The following is a 21,330-nucleotide window of genomic DNA, read 5'->3' as shown; positions in this document are numbered from 1 at the left end:
AAACCCCTTCCCCCCCGCCTAGTGACCCATGACTTCATGCTAAGCCCACTCTTAAACATGCCACCATCGTTCAGTAATGCCACAGGTTGGGAACCAAGTCTGCATTTAACAAGGAGGTTGGGGGATCACACCAGACACTAACTAAACAGTCTAACAGCAGGTTATAAGTCCACGTCACCTCAAATCTTAGTTTGTCCCTTCTCTAGGAGGTAATGAGGGGTCACAAACTCTTCCCAACTTGCGGTGAGAGTTAGAGAGTACTTGCTAGGGGGCCTCTGAGGACATCTGCCTCTGCCAGCTAACTGCTGTGTCTCCGGCCCACATGCTTCCCTGCAGGGTGATGTGGGCCTGCGGACTGTCGGGCTTGAGTGAGCACTGCCCTTTAGAATTCTGAATCTGCATCTAACATTTGAACACAGGCATTCTGATGTTTGGCCTCTTCTGACAACTCAAAGGTCTGGCAAGACCTATTCACATTCTGTATAGCTCCAAGACAGGATGGAACTGGGTGGGAGATACAGGCTGAGGTTCTCCAAACTCTCTTCCTCCATCCCTCCATCCGCAATCCAGATCTACTGGATCTGGCTTGTGTAACTGTATTCTTTTCTAAGGTCTGCCTACCCCTGAAGCCACATGAGTACTTGGGCACGAGACAGACATGCTGTAGAGACACAGGTCCTATTTCCTATCCTGACCCCACTGATGAATTCTAAAACAGTGTCATTTGGAAACGGAGACAGTCCCTATACACAGCACGGCACACAGGTTTATAAGAGAGGTCATGGAACGTACCTAGCACTGCGGCTGCATACAGTGGGCACCCAATCAATGCTTACTTCTTATCTCCCATGACTCACTGGTGATGCACTAATCTTGTGGCATCCTTCTCACCAGTGGCTGGCAACTAGATCATCAGATACACTCCTATTCCAAAGTGTAACTGAAGCACACTGACTACCAACAAGAAATAAAAGTACATCATAGGATGCCATCAGCAAAATTAGCATTTTAGAAAACTCTATGGAACAAAATTGACTTCTTTAAACAGCAACAATACATAAAGAAAAATACAAAAAAAATGCAAAAAAGCAAACAAATGAACAACAACAACAACAAAACCACAGATAGAGGGAAAAATTCCTTAAGATACACACCCAGCAATTTCAATGAGCATCACTTACTTGGATTCTCACAAAAAAAAAAAAAAAACCTCATACAAAAATCTTCTAAGACAATTGAGCTAACATGAACAATGAGTAAATACTTGATGGTATCAAAGAATGATTGTTAATGTCCTATCACGATACTGTGATGATCTCCATTTAAAAACAACTGATTTTTAAAAGCACATGTTTATGTATGTGTAATGGCCAACACCAGTAGCTGCAGTTACTTAAGCAGGCTGATCTCAGTGAATCATTTGAGCCTGGGAATCTAAGATCATGCTGGACCATATAGTAAGACTATAGAAAGAGAGAAGACTTAAAAAATACTCATCTAAAAAGCACGTATTTTATAGAAGCACATACTATGTAAATGTTATAGAGCAAATAATTCAGAAGGCAGAGCTAGTGCTCAGAAGAAACAAAATGGCTGACATAAAAGCTGAGGGAAGTGATGGGCAGGAGCATGAGGTCTGTTCTAGTGCCCCCTTTCCATTTGTAGGTGGCTGAATTGTTCTATAATAATCAACCTTTCAAAAGTAAGGCTGGCTGGTGGTGCACGTCTATAATCCCAGTACTCTGGATGCTGAGACAGGAAGATTCCAGGTTGGTGGTTACAAAGTGAGACCCTGTCTCCATAGTCCAAAATACAAAACTATAAAACCAAAGCACATGTTTAGAATTCTTACAAGGTTAGGGGTTAACACTGAGCTGATCCACTGGAAGGGCAGATTGCCTACAGGGCCTACTTACAACTTGTGTAGTGTCTCAGATACCTTCTTGAAGAAGGAATGTTGTAACAGGAAGGACAGAGCTAGCTAGGAATATGCTAGAGTCATTGGTCAAACAGTGTTGTAATTAATACAGTTTCTGTGTGATTTTTCTGGTTTGGGCAGCTGGGAAACGACTGAGCGGCCTCATTCTACACATATCAGGAGAAGCTACTGAAATGAAAGAGTTCATAAAAATATGAATGTGACATCCTTTAAATCATTGTTATTTAAGAAGATGCTGGGAAAATCATAAGGGAATGGAAGGGAAGTGGGCAGAGCGGTGTGAAGCGATGCACAGTTCACAGGGCTATTGACAGCGATCTACGTATATTTTCTCCAAGCAGTTCCAATGTTTCTACACGACACTGAAAACCTGTAACTATAAAAGTTTCCAATGGAACAGTTGCAACAAAAGAACTTGTCACTCATTTTTCTGCAGCTGACAATGGTGGCCCTTTGACAGGGTAGAGACTTTGATGGCGACTAGTGAGCAGTGAAGAGCACCGGCTGCTCTTCCAGAGGACTCAGGTTCAGTTCCCAGCACCCACACAGAGGCTCACAACTGTCTGCAAGGCCAGCTCCAGGGAATCCAATGCCCTCTTCTGGTCCCCGATGGCACTGCATGCAGTCTGTGCACACACTTACATGCAAGCAAATACTTGTACACAAAACAAAAATAAATAACTGTTTTAAAGGATTCTGCAGTGAGGAGGAGAAATAAACTGAATATAACCTTTTCTTTATTTAATTCAGGAAAAAGTGGACAAATGATATCAGTGGGACCTAGACTAGGGAGATGTGATAAATATGGTCAAACCAAGGAAGATGTTCTCTTATACACGGCAGGCTGAAAAGTAATTTACCGTCTCTCAAATGGGATGGGGAAGGGAGAGAAGAGGGAAAGAATGCAAGAAATTAATGGCATGGGTTATAAATACAGTGTCAGAATAATTACTTTTATAGTTACATAAAGGCTGCTTCAAAAAGTCAGACAGACCCACATTCTGGATTCTGTTCTTGTATATATTAAGTTCTTCATATGATGTCAACCATGTACAGTTATAAGCAGATCATTTGGAATAAAAGTCCATTAATGAAAAGACTACTGGGCCAGGCATGGTGGTGCACATCTTTAATCCCAGCACTCAGGAGGCAGAGGCAGGCAGATTTCTGAGTTCGAAGCTAGTGTGATCTACAGAGCGAGTTCCAGGACAGCCAAAGAAACCTGGAACTCAGAAAAATCCTGCCTTAAAATAAAAAAAGAAAGAAAAAGGAAAATAAAAAAGAAACTGACTACCCTAAGAACAGAGTCCTAGAGTTAAAAGAGGAAAAGTGTGCTCGAGAGAGCAGAGGTCTCTGGTCACCGTCTAGAGCATGCTCCGTGGGAAACCCTGCTAGCAACCATGGAAGCCACCTGCAGGGCCCTTTCATCCCCTTCTGATCTCATTTCCAACACTGCTGTCACTGTGTCCACTCATTTGGCAGGTTGCTTAGAATCCTGACCTCCCCATCCCGCCATCTGTCTTCCTCTCCATCTAAACAATGTGCTGTCTATTCAAATCTTTTGCCATTAGTGTGATTTGAAACGTACCTGTAACTCTGTAGACTGGGGTTTTAAAAACAATCCTCCCATTGTCCTGAAAATGGAAGCTTAGAATTTGGCTCTTACTGTAAAACAAATGGTTTAACTTCCACTTTCTACAGGAGAAATAGTGTGCATTGCAGTATAAATAAGTACAAATCTTGCTGGTGCGAAATGAGATTATTTTACAACCAACAAAATGAAATTCAAAACTTCTTGTAAATATTCATTAGTGCTGGAGTTGTTTACTGGGTTTTACCACTAGCAATTCTTTTTCAATTTTATTTTCAAAAAGTAATCTATACATTACATGTGTATATATTAGTATCAAATGCACACAAATACACATGTGTATACATACATATAAACAAACATATAAATATAAGCATATATGATAGCAGATATATACCCACATACAGAAAGGGACCTGAAAGGATTAGAATGTAACTCAGAGTTGAGAAAAAAAGGTATAATATAGAAACAGAAACTTTAAATTTCAGTTTATCTGGTTATGTAGCTTTTACCTTTTTTTTAATAGTGAGGTCATATTTCATTATTGGCACTTCAACTTTTTAAAAGATCTGATTACTTCAGTGAGCAAGAAGGACATTTTAAGATCTTCCATTAAACATTTCAGGCCACTAGGTCACTACTGAATATAACCAAAAAACACACAAGAACCTCAAGAACATATTCGGCTCTTGATCGCTACATTTTAATAAGGAATTTTCAGCCAGATGAATTGCCAACATAGACTTTGAGCATATAACCTCTCATAGGCCTATGTTCAGCTCAGGGGAAATGAAGCTGAGGTCTTCTCAAGGTCTCAGGAAGTAGTGAGTACCTGGTGACCAGAGAGAGGGTTCCTGTGTGAGCAGAGAGAGGATACTTGTGTGAGCAGAGAGGAGTGTGACCATAGAGAAGTATGTGCCTGTGTGACCAGAGAGGAGGGTGCCTGTGTGACCAGAGAGGAGGGTGCCTGTGTGACCAGAGAGAAGTGTGTACCTCTGTGACCAGAGAGGAGGGTGCCTGTGTGACCAGAGGAGAGGAGGGTGCCTGTGTGACCAGAGAGGAGTGTAGCAACCTGATTTCAACAATGATCAAATCCCTGGAGAGCTTTCCCGACATCTAGTTCATACAGGGGTGTAGAACAGGGAGACTCAGGTTAAGCACACAATCAGTCAGAACAGAGGAACTACCTCAAACTCCTTCTCCCAGGTGGGGCTTAACTATTACCTTGTCATCCTGACTGGAAACTAAAAATCACAACAGCCCAAGTGATGCAGGAGGATGACGCTGGGGAGTGGAGATGGCAGATATGATTAGCACATACCTGTGGCTTCTTACCTTCTTGGTTCTCAGGAATTTCACCTGCTATAAAGGGAATGTGAGCATGTGGCCTTGGCGATGCCACCAACAGGAACTTCACAACCATGTCTAAGAGCCGCCAAGAGGAAAGCTCCATAGTAGGCTCAGATGGAGGACAGGCATGGGTGTGAGAGAGGATGAGATGTACAGACGAAAGGAGGATGTGCCCAGTACTCGGAGACAGGCGTGTGCTGTGGCCGATCGACCTCTGAGATGAACAAAACTGTAAGATTTTATGTGGACCGAGAAGATCTAAAGGACAGGGAACGTTCCAGTTCTTTGCTGTAAGCATCCAGTGTTACTCAGAGCTGTTACTCCTCCCTAAATGAATGTGAGGATTCAACATGGCAGCAATCAACACATAAATAGGGCTCTAAGAGAAAGTGTGTCCAAGAGGATCCTGAAGGGCTCAGTGCTCAGTAGTGGAGTACCTGCTCAGAACCTTGTTTCCACCTCAAATCTATAAAAGAAAGGGCAGACTGGTGTAGAAGTCTCAAAAGTGAAAACTAATGAAGCAGGTCTAGCCCTACATGATATTAAAATATATTCCAAAGTTTTGGGATTAAGATGGCTTGACACTGCCACGGAAAAGAACAGAAATGTAGCCTGGAATGTAGCCATCCACAGTGATGAAGTCTGTTGAAAACCAAGGCAAAGTATATTTCAGATGTTGTACAATGTGGGACATAAGAACAGAAAAGAATCAAGAAGGCACCAGGTACAAAGAAATGGCAAGATGGCAGATTGCAAGAATGCTTAGGCCTTCTGTTAAGTCTGTGTGACAGACAACCGACTTCTACCCAGACAGCCTTGAATGCAGCAAGAACAAGAATGAGACATCCATGCAATTAGTAAGAGTGGTCCATGTGAAACTGGTACATTCTCATTTTTTCCCCAAAGGAGACAAAACAAGAAATGAGTGACTTGTTCAAGGACATACACCTAGTTAGAATACAACCAGCACTAGGACCCAGGGACCCCAACTTGCAGTCCAGGTTCCTCTCTTCACTGGGCTGCATTCCATTCATATGGACCTGGGAACACAGCCATATGGGGATGGGCAGGTTAGACTGAGCACCAGATAGGAGCATTAATAGTCCATCCCTGCGAACCACTGTAACATCTGCCAGCACCCACTCCAGGGGCTCCAAGTGAAGGGTCACAGCACAGTCCCCTTATTCTACTTCCAACGGTCTCCTGGGGTTGGAGCACAGCTCAGTGATAGTTTGGGGTGGGTAGCTGGATTTGTTAACTTGATGGATCACCTGGGGAAAGAGTCTCAGTGAGGAACTGAGTTGGTCTACTGGCGGCAGATCTGTGGGGGAGTGCCTTATTAAATTAATTGATGTGAGAAGCCCCAACCTAGTGTGGGTGGCACCATTCTCTAGACAAGGGTTCTGGAATTGTCTAAGGGTGACAAAATCAGGCTGAGCACAAGCAATCAAGCAAGCACATGCATCTATTTCTCTTCGCTTTGGAGTGTGGATGAGATATGACCAGTTTCAGGGCTGTGCTATTTTGACCTCCCCACGCCATTTCTTCCTTAAGTTGCTTTTTTATCGGGTTATTTTTTATCACAACTGAAATAAAACTAACACCAGAAAAAAAATAAAACAGAGAGAGAGAGAGAGAGAGAGAGGAATCTCTTTGCCCAGCACATATTTTCCTCCCATCCAGTGTCGTCCGTCACTCAATCTGCTTAGTCTCCACCCACCTGGACCTCCTGTCTCTTTACACTCAGTGTTACAAGTAGCATCAGGAGCCTCTTGGCAATCTCCACTTCCTGATAATGACCCAGACCCAACACTGCCCAGCAATATAAGACAGATATGAGCCATGTGTACAAGTTTAATACTGTCCAACAACCACATTTAAAAGGTAACCCAATATATATACAACATACTACATCAATATCCTATCAATATAAAAATGACTAATGACAAATTTTACATTTTTTCCACATCAATTTTTTTTTAGATCTGGTGCAAATTTTACACTCACAAGACATCTCCCTCACTGGTTAGGTTTTAAAGGCTTACAAGGCACAAAGTCAATGTCCATCATATACCAGGCAACATGGAACTAGAAGTTCCATGAGCTTTTTTTAAACTCAAATTTGCTCACTCACTGTTTTCTAACAGTGCGAACCTCATACATGTCTGGATAAGGAAGGGCTCTGCTACCGAACTATATTCCCAAGTTGGGCTTTTGCTTCTGTTTTTAGGCTAATGCTTGTTTGTTTCTTTGTTTGTTTGTTTGTTTTGAGACCCAATCTCAACATGCAGCCCTGGCTGTCCGGAGCGCAATATGTAGACCAGGCTGGCCTCAGACTCATAGAAACCCACCTGCTTCCTGAATGCTAGGATTAGAACCTTACCTGGTTTAAGGCTACACATTTTTAAAACTTGTTATTTTCAGTTTATTCAACATGTCTTCACACTCACGTCCTGATGCAAGCAACAGATTTAGGTGGTACATGTCACAGCGGCACGACACACGTCCATACCTGGCTCTTGCCTACCCCACTGCTGCAAGTCCTAGCTCACTCTCCAGCTCCTGCTAATCTTGTCTCTGTGACAACTGACTGTGAAAACAGAGCCGCCGAACTCCATCTCCTCACCGCCCTACAGTGCACTAGCCCATGCAGAAGCCCCAGTTCTGCTCTCAGTGACCTGGAGTCACTGACTCACAACTCAGAAAATTCCAGTTAGAGAAAAACACAGCCTTCAGAACAGGCTTGTGGTATGTTTTTACATTAAAATAGATGCCTAGCCCACTTCTGTTTCTTTGCAAAATAAATTCATCTGAGAGTTGTCCACCAATACAAGACAAGCTACCAGTTTCTCAAAGGATGTATTTCCCACCTCAAAGATTCTGTCACAACTAAAGCTGTGGTTATTACATAGAGATGCAGCGTCATCGCTAGAAAAGGTGGCTGAGCAGAAGCTGGACACTTTCATGAAGTTAAATGGGTTGGTTAGCCTGCATAGGGACTGTGGGGAGAGGAAGGCATAACCCCTTAAAAACTAGAGCTTTCAATTTGTTACCATTTGCTCCCCATTGCTCGAATGTTCACTTTGAAATGAGGCGTGTGCAGCTCTGAGCAGGAAAGCTGCAAGTCCTGGCTTGAGTCCTGGCAGTCAGCTGCAGCCATAGGCGTGAGCTCAGCTGTCCATTCAGCCTGCATTTCAGCCTTCTCTGCTGCCCAGAGCGAGCTCGCTCAGTCCCTCCAGCTCTGCCACCACTAACCCCCAGGGATCATCTTCCTCTCGTTCATTATCCCCCAAGGCACCTGCTTCCCCGCGCACTTCCTCTTTCCTAAAAGACAAGATGGCTGGCAGCCCTGCAGCGAAAAGGGAAAGAAAAGCTGCTTTATGGGGGGGGGGGGGTATCCTGAAATGAGTCACCTTTCAAGAATTTGCAATCCTAGTGCCTGGGTACTGTCAGGCTAAGTCAGCCTCCCAGTGAAACACACTGTGTGCGTTTCGTGCACTGTTCTCCGAGGATATTTACACTGTACGCTGTCCTTTATAAAAGCCACTTGTAGGTACAAAGTGTACAAACTGTGCACAGTTGTGAGCTGTACAGTGGACTTTAAATAAGCCTAAAGAAAATCAGATCAAATTAGAGTTTCAGTTAGGTTTGTATCAGCTTTTGACAAGTTAGGGAAAACAGCTGCGGCTCCCCAAACTTCCCACTCGCTCCCCCTGTCAGTCACTGCAGCTCGCTCTCATTTAAGCAGCCCTAAGAACACTCCTGGCCTATACTCAGATGAGCCTCTCCTCCCCGCGGATGATCTCCGCAGCTCAAGTTAGGGGGCAGCTGCAGTTGGCTGTGGTCTGCTCGGGTTCCGCCTGGCCTGATTTTTCATGCTGCCATTTTGAATTAACATAGGTTTCCTCAGCAAGTGATGCATCTTTTAGGCAGGCATGAAGCACAGCACACACACACGACCAGGAAGAGGCACAAGCTATAATTACACAGAAAAACCATACTATTTAACGGAAGCTTACTAGGTCAGCTTGGGAGACAGAAAATAGTAAGCTGCTTTAAATACAAATGGGTGTGTGCGACATTTTCATTCCTAAATTCTAACGGATTTTCTAAAATCCAAGCATCCCTTTCGCCCTGTAGACCTCACGGTGGTTGCTAAATAATTGTGCCGGGACAGAAATAACAAAGTGAGGACGTAAAGATAAACTGAAGTGAACTACCAGCAAGGATCTAGACACTTGCCTTGCATGACCCCGCCCCAATTCCAATGCAGGGGTGAGACCTAGGCGAAACAGTGTCAGGTCCCATCCAGCGCTTTGGCCTTTGGAGGCGACCACAGACCCTGGGACTCTGCTGGGGCGGCCCAGGGCAGCAGCCCCATCAGGCACCGCAGGTGCATTACTTCTGGAAAGAGTCAGGTCTCTGGGCTAGCGTCGCCCGCGAGCCCGAAACCCCAGGAGCCACCCGGAGAAGCATAGAGACACTTTACTGAGCGTTACAACTCTACGCCCAGGAAAATCAGCCCCGGGGTTGTAAGACTAAAAGGCAGGTGCGGGAAGGATGCGGGGTGGCGAGCAGAAGCAGGTTCTGACCAAGCTGCAGTAGCTTCGTCCCCGCAGTCCCTGGTCTTGAGTCACAGTCACGCTCGACCCAGACCACCTCTCATCTGCTGTCTCCTCCCCCGGCCCGCAATGAGGGGAGGCACGGACATTAGAACGGCAATGGGAAATATGGTGACTGCCCAGGGGAAGAGCAGTAGCCCGCGCCCCGCGCTCCCTGCGTGGCCTGCGGCTCACCTGCTAAGCTGCGGGCTCCGGCCGGGTCCTGGTGCTGATGCTGAGACTGCCGAGTTGGGGGGCGCTGCGGCGGGCGAGTTATTGCGTCTGCATCGAGGGCTGCAGCGGCAGTAGAGCAGGCGACGTCTGGCGCTTCCCGATCTCCCGACTCCGGGCTCTCCAACCCCCTGCTAACAGCTGGCTGGGTCACGTGACCGCGGACCCACCCTCCGCCTCCCTGCGCTCAGGGCCGCAGGACCAGACTGTGTTTGACTGTCAAGGCCTCACAGCCCACTCCGCCAGGGAAAGGGGAAGAGGGCACCAGGAGGCACAAGAGCAGCAGAGAGGGCGGGACTCAATCAGAAAGTGGCTCCCTCCTTTCTAGATTTTATTTCTTGGTTGCAGCTCTCTCAAAGGGAAGAAACAGAGCTTCAAGGAGCCAGGCCCAGCCCCCCTCGCCCCCCCCCCCCCCCCCCCGCAACGTTTTATTGACCCTGGTGTTTGTTTGGTCACTTGTCTGGGCCTTGATGCCTAGGTGAAAATTCCCTGCAGAGATCTGCGTTCTGTGTCCAAGTCCTTCCTGATTTTAACGGATCGTATTCGTAAGCCAGACTGTGCAGCACAGTCACGCTTTGTGGACCAAGGTCACACAGCAAGTAACAAAGCCAAGGTCCCACACCAGGGTTAATAAACTTTTTTGAGGGGAAGAGGGTGATGTCTACCTTAAGGTTATTGACAGTGCATTTGGGGCTGAGACTCGATTGACCTTGTATAGATTGTTAAGAAAAGACCGTATCCAACTCCAAGAAGAGAGTCCACAGGGAAATAAAGGCAGTAGACCTGGCGGGAGAAGACCTACAAGCATTTCCCAATCATCAGATGAACGCAAATCCAAGTTTTTTAGTCTCTGTGGGGGAATTTGGCAGTATCTCTCAAAATAAGAACACGTGTCGACTTTTACCTGATTCCGCTTTATGAATTTATCTACAGACGGAAGGACACAGGTATGAAATGAGCAGGAGGCCTCCAGAACTATCTTCTCTGCACCAGCAACACTTAGAAATAAACCTCAGTGTGGTGGCACACACCTGTAATCCCATCTTTAGAGAGACTGAGGAACAATTGGAGGCTAGCCTGGGCTACATAGTAACCCCTTGCCTTAAAAAATAAATTAAAAGGCTGAACAAAATTTAGCCTATAAATACCATGGAATGCTGTACAGCATATTGTGAAGATGCACTCAGTGTCTGTGTTCTGATACAAGACTTCCAACCTATACCAAATAAAAGGCTAAAGTGGGGAGAAGTTAGGGGCAAAACAGTGGTGTGTGTGTGTGTGTGTGTGTGTGTGCAGAAAATTATACATATACTTGCACTTCCCTTTGCAAATGCATAGACTACCTTTGGAAGGATTCATAAAAAAATTTAACAGGAAGCATATCTTTGATCCCAGAACTCAGAAGGCAGAGGCAGGTGGATCTCTGTGAGTTTGAGGCCAGCCTGGTCTGCAAAGCGTGTGCCAGGACAGGCTCCAAAGCTACACACAGAAACCTTGTCTTAAAAAGCAAAACAAAACAAAAAAAAAGAAAGAAAATATTAACGGACAGTATCCACGGCGGAGGAGAACAGGGTGACTGGCTGCTAGCCACTTAGTCTCTTAAATGTGTGTGTACGTGTAGCGTGTCAGGTCAGTGGACAGACAGTGGGAGAAAGATGAGGGTATGAAAGTAGTGTAGAAAAGACCATTGGTTCACAGACTTGGAACACAAAGGCGCCTTATTGCTTATTTACTCCAAACAACGAACTGTAGCCGAATGTGTGTGGTTAATCAACAATAGAATCTCTCCCATACTATTGAAGTCAGTCTCTGGAACTGAGGCCAGGGAACTTGCCTTCTGTCAAATGTTCGGCTTTTCCTTGTGAATTAAAGTTTGACAGCTGTTGTTTGAACTGTCTCCCTTATCTCCAGAGCCTGCTGGAGACACTGTGCTATGGTGTTAGCAGCATTTATTTACCACCAATAAAACTTTTTTTTCTTGCCTCTGAACAGGAAAGACAAACTCTGCTGCCATTTAAGTCACATACATAGAAATAAGGGACCAGAACAGCAGATACAGAAAACATCCAGCAATACCAGTTAGGGCTTTAACCAGAGGACTCTATCAATCATGTGACGTCTAGCGCTGTATAAATTACAAGGCTTCTCTGAGCTAGCCTACAAGGAAAAATCTCCTAAATAACACACGATCATTATGTAGTCAATGATAGTCTACCCAGCACGCTCAGGGGTCTGAGAGCCAATAAATAACAGTTCACTGTACTCTGCTTTATTCTACAAAGTAGGCGAGGACTTTTTTCTTCTCTAGAACCAAAAGGGGGAGGTAGGGATACACAGTTGTGACCCTAGCCTTCATGCATTGTCACGAGGGATACTCATAACATCCCTCTGGCGAAAATCCCATGGGGGCACTTCTGGTCTTATTTATAAGCAGTAAAATGGAAATAAGATTATTTGGGATACTGCAAAATATACAACCCCAACAACAGCATAACTGTTCATGCATATAACCTCTCTTCCCCACTTGGATTACTGTTCAGAACATGCATGGGGCCAGTGAGCTGGCTTAAATGGTAAGGCTGTTGCTGCAAAGCCTAATGACTTGAGTTCAATCCCTAGGACTCACATAGTGGAAGGAGAGAAGAGACAAGTTGTTCTCGGACTTCATATGTGTGCCACAGCATGTACACACACAACACACACACACACACACACTATGTAATCAAGTTTTTTAAAGTAAAAGAATACAACCTTAACTAGCTTTTCAGTTAGTTTGACCCATGAGCAATTAGTTGTCCTGGACTGGAAGAATGGAAGCGAATATCCTGACGCTAATGGAAAGTGTCAGAGTCTGTGTAGGATCCTGTCTGTAAATGATTCTCCATGACAGTCCAGGGAAGCTGAGACGGTGTTTGGAAGTATAGCACTTGTAAAGAAGGGGCGTAAAACTAAGTGCAGAGGAAGCCTCCGGTTTGCAATGCATTGCCCATCATAATGTCATGCATGTAACCATGAAGGCTGGGTCATCACACCCCACCCTTCTCCTTTAATAGAAGTGGGCTGCCCTGGAAAGGCCAGGACCTCTTTGGGGGGATAACTCACTACAACTGAGGCAGAAGACGCTGATGGTTGGAGACTGCCTGCCGAACATCTGGAAGAGGCACCCAGGGGTTACCATATATTGGTCTTTATTTTTCAGTTGAGAAAATTATGAATAAATCTACCACTCATCTTTATTTACACTGGTTTGTGTGGAGACGGGTTTTTATTCCCCTTGGGTAAATACCTAAAATTGAAATGAGAAAGTCGTATGGCACATATATTTAAATTCATAAGTAACTGTCAAAATGCATTCCGAAGTGAGTTTCGCCAGCTTTCATCCGAACTGTATTCTCCAGGAGTCAACAGGAGACATTTATCTGGTCTAGTGAATGTGTGGTGGCTGCTGCTGCTGCCTCGTTTGGATTTCCCTGATCATCAACACAACAGGACAACTCTCCTTCCCTACATTTCATTAAGGAGGTTCTCACGTTCTCAACCCACTTATCCCAAACTCCCATTTTGGTTTTTGCATCCATATTAGATCACAAAGACTCATTATGTTTGGATGTCTATCATATTTGTGTACAGAAAATACTTGTCAGATCTTGTCCTGCCTTTTCATCTTATTCATGATGACTTCTGGAAAGATTTCAATATGGGTGGCATCCAATTTATTCCTACTTTTCCTTCTGTGATTAAAGTCCTTTGTGCTCAGTTAAAGAAAACTATGGGCTAGGGAATTGGCTTAATGGGCAAAACTGCTCGAATGCCTCATCTAAACTGTGGACCTGAGTTTGAATCCTCAGGCCAATGTAAAAGCTGGGAGGTGTGGTACAAGCATCAGTAATCTTGGTGTTTCTACAGGGAATGGGAGGCAAAGGCAGAAGAGTCCCCCAAAGCTCACAGGTCGGATAGCCTGGCACACACAGCAGACAACATCATAGACAACAGCAAAGCTGTCCTGTCTGTAATAAGGTGGAAGGTAGAACTGACACCCAAGATTGTCCTCTGACCCACACACACTGTGGCACACAGACACCAGCATTCACATAGATGAATGTACAATACCGTACACACACATACACACACCTGACATATTCATACACGCAATCTTTGACTACTTAAAGATGGCAAGAATTTCCTCCTGCCTTTGCATGCAGAGATTGGTAGCACTAGATTTATGCTCAGGACCCTGACGCATTCCCATTTCATTTCTGCAAAAGGAAAGGAAAGGTCAATTACTTTTTAAATATGAGGATTCAGTTGCTCAGAACCATTTGATTATTCCCACTGAGTTTCTATGCTGTTTTAAGAAGAAAATCGATTGGCTACATAAACACAAGTCTATCTTGACTGTATTGTTCCATGTGTTTATTCTTATGTCAATAATGCATTCTCTTGGTTGCTGTAGCTTTATAGTGAGCCTTAAAGTCAGGGAGCTTAAGTCTTCCAACTCTGGTTTCTTTCAAAACTGTTTTAGGTGTTCTAGGTATTTTGTACTGTCCAATAAATTTTAGATTTTTCATCAGTTTTTATCATTAAAATCTTGACTGGTATTACCTTTAATACACCGATGATTATGAATAAAATTTCCATCTTAAGCCGAGTTTCCTAATATATGAACATATTTCTCTATTCATTTAAGTTGTCTTTAATTTTTCCCAGAATTTTATAGTGTCCAGCAGTAAGTCTTAAACAGACTTTGCTTAGTAAGTATTCCATGTTTATAGATGCTATTATAAGTACCAGTTTTCTGCTTTACTCCTAATTATTTGTCACTAATGCATAAAAGCAATCGATGTCTTTCATACGTGTGTTGTGTGGGTGTGGGTAGCTACATGCATGGCATACATATGGAGGTAGAGACCGACTTTGGAAGTCAGAAACCACCTTGGGTGTCAGTTCCCAGGTGCATTCTACACCCCCCCCCCTTTTTATCCCTAGAGACAGGGTCTCTCTCTCCTTGGCCTAGAACTTGACCACGTAGACTAGGTTAGCCTTTGATCTTTCAGGGATCTACCTGGATCCACCTCCTGTCTCTCTCCATCGCTGAAACTGCAGGTAGATGCCACCACACACAGATTCCTATGTGGGTCCTGAAGATCTGGAGGCAGACATTGCACTATCAAGACAAGTACTCCATCAACTGAACCATCTCCCCAGCCCAACAACTGACCTTGTCTACAGCGGCTCTCCCACTTAAAATGATGCTATATGGCAAAAAAGATCATAAGTCGGAAACACATTGACTATACCTGGCCCCCAGTGTCTTAGCCGGGTAGAATGCCACTTCAGGAGCTGACACTGAGGATCACAGCTTGGGAAAAGAGACTTCAGCTTTGAAGTGTGCTTTCTGGTCAGTGTGTATCACTTTCACTGTGAAGTCAGAAGATTGTGAGTCAGTCAGGAACACCTTTAATCCCAGCACTCGAAAAGCAGAGACAGGTGGATCTCTGTCATTTGAGGCCAAATTGGTCTACTTAGCAAGATCCGGGCTAGGGCTATGTAATGAGTCTCTGTCTCAAAAAGACAAAACAAACAAACAAGACAAAATAAAACATACTCAGCTCAAACTATCGTGAAGGATTATACCCATTGATGACGCTGGTTAGCTTTTATAGCTTTTAGACTTAACTGAAGCTAAAATCACCTGTGAAGAGGGAGTCTCAGATGAGGATTTGCCTCAATCTCTTGGCCGGATGGCAAGTCTATGGGGCATCTTCTTGATTAATGATCCATGCATTTTCTGTCTTGTATCCAAACATAATGAATTCATGTGATTTAAAAAGGATGCAAAACCAAAAAGAGACTGTGGTGGGATTTCAGTCTGTTTAGCCAATGACTTTTAGGGCAGCAAGCCCTAGCGTGTGGTCTTGTCTGCCTATCTCACAGCTTAGGGAGAGGGTCACATACTCTCTTGATCTCGGGCTCTCTTGGGTGGTCGGAGCAGAGCAGGCAGAGAGACAGCCCATTGGTGCTCTTGGTACTCTTTGTCCAGAACTGCTGGGTGAAAGCAGCTGGGTCAGTGGAGGCATCTGATTTGTTCTGTATCTATAAGTTTGTCTTTTCATTGCACCTCTTAATAAATTGGGTTTTAGACTTTTGTAGGTTATCACCTCAAGAGACCCCTCCTCTCTGGTCCCTTCTTTAGATCTTATCTCCAGGTTCCTGCTCTGACTTTCCTCCATGATGGCCTTTCTTCCCTATGGCCAGTCTCCCATAGGGTTTCTATTGCTCTGATAAAATGTCATGACCAAAAGCAATTTGGGAAGAAAGGGGTTTAATTCATCTTACAGCTCCCGGGTCAAACTCCATCATTGAGGATGTTAGGGCAGGAACTCAGGGCAAGAATCTGGAGGCAGGAACTGAACAGAGATCATAGAGGAGCACCATTGACCAGATTGCTCCTCATGGCTTGCTCAGCCTTCTTTCTCATACCACTCAGGACAAGACCACCTAACCTGGGATGGCACCACCCACAGTGGGCTGGACCCTCCTACATCAATCATTAATCAATACACTGCCCCCACAGACTTGCTTACAAGCCAGGTCTATGAAGGCATCTTCTCAGTTGAGATTCCCTCTTCTCAGATGAGTCTAGGTTTGGGTCAAGTTGACAAAAACCTGCATGTGATCTTTATTACTGCAATAGAAAGCAAACTACAACCTTCCTAAGTGTCACTTATCCCTTCCATACACTTTCTGTCACTCATTCCCCTTCTCTCTGTGCAAAATCATGGCAAACTCAGATACACTAGTTCTTCCTTCCAATGGTTTGATTTCTAGTTCTCCGTCATCGGCCGCTGCTTTGGCCAGCACCTCCTTAACAACGCTCAGGAGGGACAGTGCAAACAAATGTGTTCTGCCCCTTCTCATGGCTCCTGCCACTCAAAGGTCAAGCACATGCAGGCTGTAGATCAGTCAGAAAGGACATTATTGCTGCTAAGATGAGATCGGGCACATTCGAGTGCTAGACCTGCAAATTCATTCAAGGAAGTTCCATTCCGTTTCTCCTGTTAGTCAGAACTCCATCCCTCTGACAAACACCACCATAAATAACATACAAAGAGAGATCTTTACTTTGAATCAGGGCTTCAAAGTTTTAGTTTATGGCTACTTGGCTCTGTTAATTGAGGAGGTGGCAGTCCCCAGTACAGGTGTAGACACATGCTTCTTATTGAACTAGTATGTTGAGGATAGTCTTAAAATAATAGCGCTAAGGGGGAGGGAAATGGGAAACGGGGAGCAGTTGGAAATTTTAAGTAAAAAAGAATAAAAAAAAAAAAAAGAAAAAAAAATAATAGCGCTAGTTGGGCAGTGGGGGGTGCATGCTTTAATTCCACAGCACTCAGGAGGCAGAAGCAGATGGATCTCTGTGAATTCAAGGCCAGCCTGGTCTAAAAGTTAGTTCCAGGACAGCCAGGGCTGTTACACAGAGAAACCTTGTCAAAAAAAAAAAAAAAAAAAAGTCCCTGTACCGTTACATCTGCCTGTGAAGGGAAAATTCAGGAAACAGCTAGCCATGGTAAATAGCTAGAAAACCAGGCAAAATATGTGAAACCTGTTGTTTTTAGACATTGGACAACAGGCAAAGTAGGAACGTGGTATTTGAGAGGAAAAGCACTCCAGCTTTCTCCTTAGGGGCAGATAAGGAGGAAAGAGTAGGGTGCACTGTAGCTTCTCAAGCGGCTATAGCAGGGGAATTGCTTTTTCTCAGAAATTCAAGGCCAACCTGGGCAAGACAGTGAAACCTTGTCGGAAATAAAGAGGGGAGAGGAGAAAGGGGAGAGAAAGAAAGGAGATGGGGAGCGGAAAGAAGGGCCATGGAGACGTAGACGAGGGGAGAGGAGCAGTCTTACTGCCTGGGCGGATTTGAGGACAGGGAGGTCGGGGCAGCTAGGATTTGGGAAGCATCACACTGAGGAAGACAAACTTGGGGAAAGAACGTTGGAACCTGTGTAAGCTCCCTGGGAGTAACTGACTGGATGTCCACTGTGCACGCAGGATGTGAAATTCCCAGGCTGGGGCACAGAGTCGCCTGAGCAGGAAGACCATTTACTGGGGAGCTCAAATAAGTCCTATAACGCATAGGAGGAATTCACATGTCCACAAAACACATTCCTCCTGTGGATTGTGTGGAGCAGTCACTAGAGACTCTGCCTGCAGAGCGCCTTAGTAGAAGAATACAGAGCCAGACAGAGAGCTGAGCAAAGGCCTGCACCTCTTAAAGGAGTCTTAAAAACCTACCACTCCCAGCATAAAATTCAACATAAAATAAGTCTAGCATCTAAATTATAAGACAAGGAGAAAACATACTAATCAATAAAAGCAGACTAAAACTGAAAGAAATAATAGAGTTAGCCTATCTTTAATATTTAATATATTCTAACACTTTAAAACCAGTATTAGAATATGACAAATATATTTAGGAATGTAGAAGGAAACACATAATATGAGAGGAATGGGCATAAAAAGAACCAGAGCGAACAATCTGCCTGTGTATTTGAAGCCACAGATGTGAAGCCTCAGGACACGGAGGCTGTCTCCGTGTACATATAGTTATTGTGTGTGCTATTTGGGGAATGCAAGGGCTGAACACAGACAAGCGTATTGTTCCAGTGTATTGAGAAATATAAACAAGTTTAGAAGATGGTCTTAAATGAAGAGTACCTAACAAACTACTTAAAAATTATCCCTAACTAATTGGCTACTTTTTTAAACTCTAAAAACCCACTGTGCTCTGATTTCAAGGGGTCTGAAATACAGGCAAGTTAGAAACATGTTCAGCACAAAGCATGTAGGGGTCTTTTCTGCTCAGCGCTTCCTTTAAGTATAATAGCAGGGGGAGAGAGAAGAATAGACCTGTCAGCCTGCAAATCTGACAGGGATGAGCCGGACGATTTTATGTAAAGGCAGCACTTATGTGCAAGGAAGAAAGCCTCACAATTGTCCCCGAGTTAGCTTAGAGGAAGGAGCTGACAGTGGAGCCACGGAAAGATGAGAAAGAACAGCACTAGTCCAGATTTAAGAGCCACCCATCTTCATCTTATTACCGCCATGCTAAGGACCGTGCCGAGAAGGTTACCATAGTAACAGCCTTTAGGATGCCCTTAAAGCTACTTACAGAATTACTGTGCAGGCTAAACATAGGGAACACAAGTGTTTGTTCCTAAACTCTATTTTTAATCACATTTAGGAATTAAATAATCCATCAAGCCTTCTAGATATGAATTGCATTGGGCAAAGGGACACATTTTAGTCAATGGTTTATAATTAATTTAAAACAAAATACAGCTCATAAATATTCTGTGCCTAGTTTTAAGAACACACTTGTTTTCTATTTTACCTTTAGGAGTTGTATCAGTTTCTATTTGTTGCTGTGATAAAATACCATGACCAAGAGCAACTTACAGACAAGAAGTGGAGTAAAGCCATAGACTTTTACATAGAACCAACCCCTGTAAGGAGCAGGAGTCCTGAGTGGATATGCATTGGTGACATGTGTATAGCCATGACATGGACCAAGGCCTCAGACCCATGGGAAATTGGCAATGACTTTCCCTTCATGGCTCAGGTTTGAAACTGGCACCACCTTCTTCCTCTGGTCCAAGCACCAGTGTTTACAAAAGACTGACCAGTTTGTAAACAAAAACTAGCAACTGCAGCTTCTTCCTTCTGGATGTTTACAACCAGAGATGGCTCACCCAACAGAGACCCCCTACTAAGACTAGCTAAACCCTCCCGTGCTGACAGAACAAACTCACTGACATCTTCCTTGTGGAAGTAGTAGGTGCGGCTCCACCAGAGCTCACAGACCACTGGACTCCGACTTTTCATGTCTTTCATTTCTTCATTCCCTCGCAGCTCCAAGAGCCAAGGCTTCCAAGATTCAAGCGACACTGTGCGGGGCACATCTTCAGTGGCTACTGCCTCCAGCAAGGCTCTACCTTCTAAAGGTTCCACAGTCTTCCAAACAGCGCCACCAACTGGGGACCAAGTGTTCCAATATGTGAACCTACAGAAGACAAGTTTTATTCAAACCACCCAGAAGTCATGCATGAATTTAGCCGTTTGGCGCTAAGAGCTGGTTTTCCAACGATCAAAACCCAGTCAAAATTCAAATCAGACTTCAGGTTTTATCCTAACCCTTCCTTGGTGATATACAATGTGTGTGTGTCTCTGTCTCTCTTTGTGTCTCTCTGTGTCCTCTCTCTCTATCTCTCTGTCTCTGTCTCTCTCTCCACATGCACACACACACACACACACACACAAACACACACACACACATTTCTCTGTGTGGAAATGGTCCACCTTGTAGTATGTACAGCTTAAAAACTTAAATTTGTTTTTAATATTCTAGTGATATTCGAGACCACTTTCTAAGATTTATTTATTTTTAGTTTATGTCTATGAGTGTTTTAACTTCATGTATATATGTGTACCTCATGAGTGCCTGATGCTCTTGGAGGCCAGAAGAGGATGTCTGATCCCCTGCATCCGGAGAGTGGCTGGTAGTAGAATCAGTCATGTGGTTGGTGGGAATCGAACCTGGGTCCCATGGAAGAACAGCCCATGCACTTAATTGCTGAGCCAACACTCCAACCCCCACAAACTATTTTTAATAGTTAAGGTTTACCTACTGTATTCCATTGTGAGCATCTTCAGCCTGCAGTATTAACACTGCTTGCTTACAAAGTCACTTTACACAGAGATGACTATAAGTTTTTGTTCTGTTCTTCAGACAACCTGACAGTTGGTCTAAAGTCCGATAGGAATTTTGGCTTCACTAAAGGAACGCTTGTCTCTTGCTATGAGTGATTCAACAGTGACTCCATTATTGAGAGAATTATACAATTTCTCTTGCTTTAGAAAAAGAATTCTGTTTGGGTACTTTTTAATTTTCCAAAACCATCAAAACAAACCAAACAAACAAACAAAAACAAAAGAAAAAATTTTTTTATAAAGGTATCATTTAACGTCATGTTGGATCAACTCCCCTGGCTCTCTTGGAACTGGAAGTAATGCAGATTCGTAGCAACATTTTAGTTTTTAAATTCCTTCTTCACTTCCCAGGTTTTCACTGTTCATGCTCTACCCATGGCCCATAGGTCCTAGCGCTTATATGTGCACAGAATTCCACATTTCAGCTGTGTGGAGTGATTTATTCCTTAGGGTTGGGATCCACGGCTAGTCCACCTTTGAATTTCAAATAATACTCACTTAACATAGAATTTAAAATAGAAATTAATGTTTTTATTTTATTGGTTTTTTTGTTTGTTTGTATTTGAGACAGGGTTTCTCTGTAGCTTTGGAGCCTGTCCTGAAACTAGCTCTTGTAAAATCAGGCTGGCTTTGAACTCACAGAGATCCACCTGTCTCTGTCTGCAGAGTGCTGGGATTGAAGGCATGCACCACCACTGCCTAGCCAAAATAGAAATTACTGTTTTTTAGATTATCCATCCTTACTTTGAATGGAAAGAAAGGGTTGAACTTTATTGTAAATGCTTGAAATCCACAGAAAGAGCAGATTTGTGGCTGTTTAGTCCTGGGGGGATCTGTAGATCATGTGGGACTTT

The 21,330-nt window shown here is 44.0% G+C and overlaps 1 protein-coding gene across 2 annotated transcripts in view; it reads right to left on the bottom strand.

Moving 5' to 3' along the window:
- Scrn1 (secernin 1) overlaps positions 1-19,542 on the bottom strand; it is a 72,551-nt gene extending 53,009 nt beyond the window's left edge. The window contains exon 1 of one of the 2 annotated variants that reach the window (XM_057769673.1): positions 19,523-19,542. In XM_057769673.1, the coding sequence (XP_057625656.1) occupies positions 19,523-19,524 (2 nt within the window). In that variant the 5' untranslated portion in view covers positions 19,525-19,542. Of the gene's footprint in view, positions 1-9,676; positions 9,934-19,522 lie in introns of those variants that run through there. The other variant, XM_057769681.1, reaches the window with a different exon arrangement.
- Positions 19,543-21,330: the final 1,788 nt, after the last annotated feature.

Source organism: Chionomys nivalis, chromosome 1, assembly GCF_950005125.1.
Source record: "Chionomys nivalis chromosome 1, mChiNiv1.1, whole genome shotgun sequence".
Classification (NCBI taxonomy): Eukaryota; Metazoa; Chordata; class Mammalia; order Rodentia; family Cricetidae; genus Chionomys; species Chionomys nivalis.
Note: the sequence above shows the minus strand (reverse complement) of the source record. Positions and strands in the feature narration are given on the sequence as shown.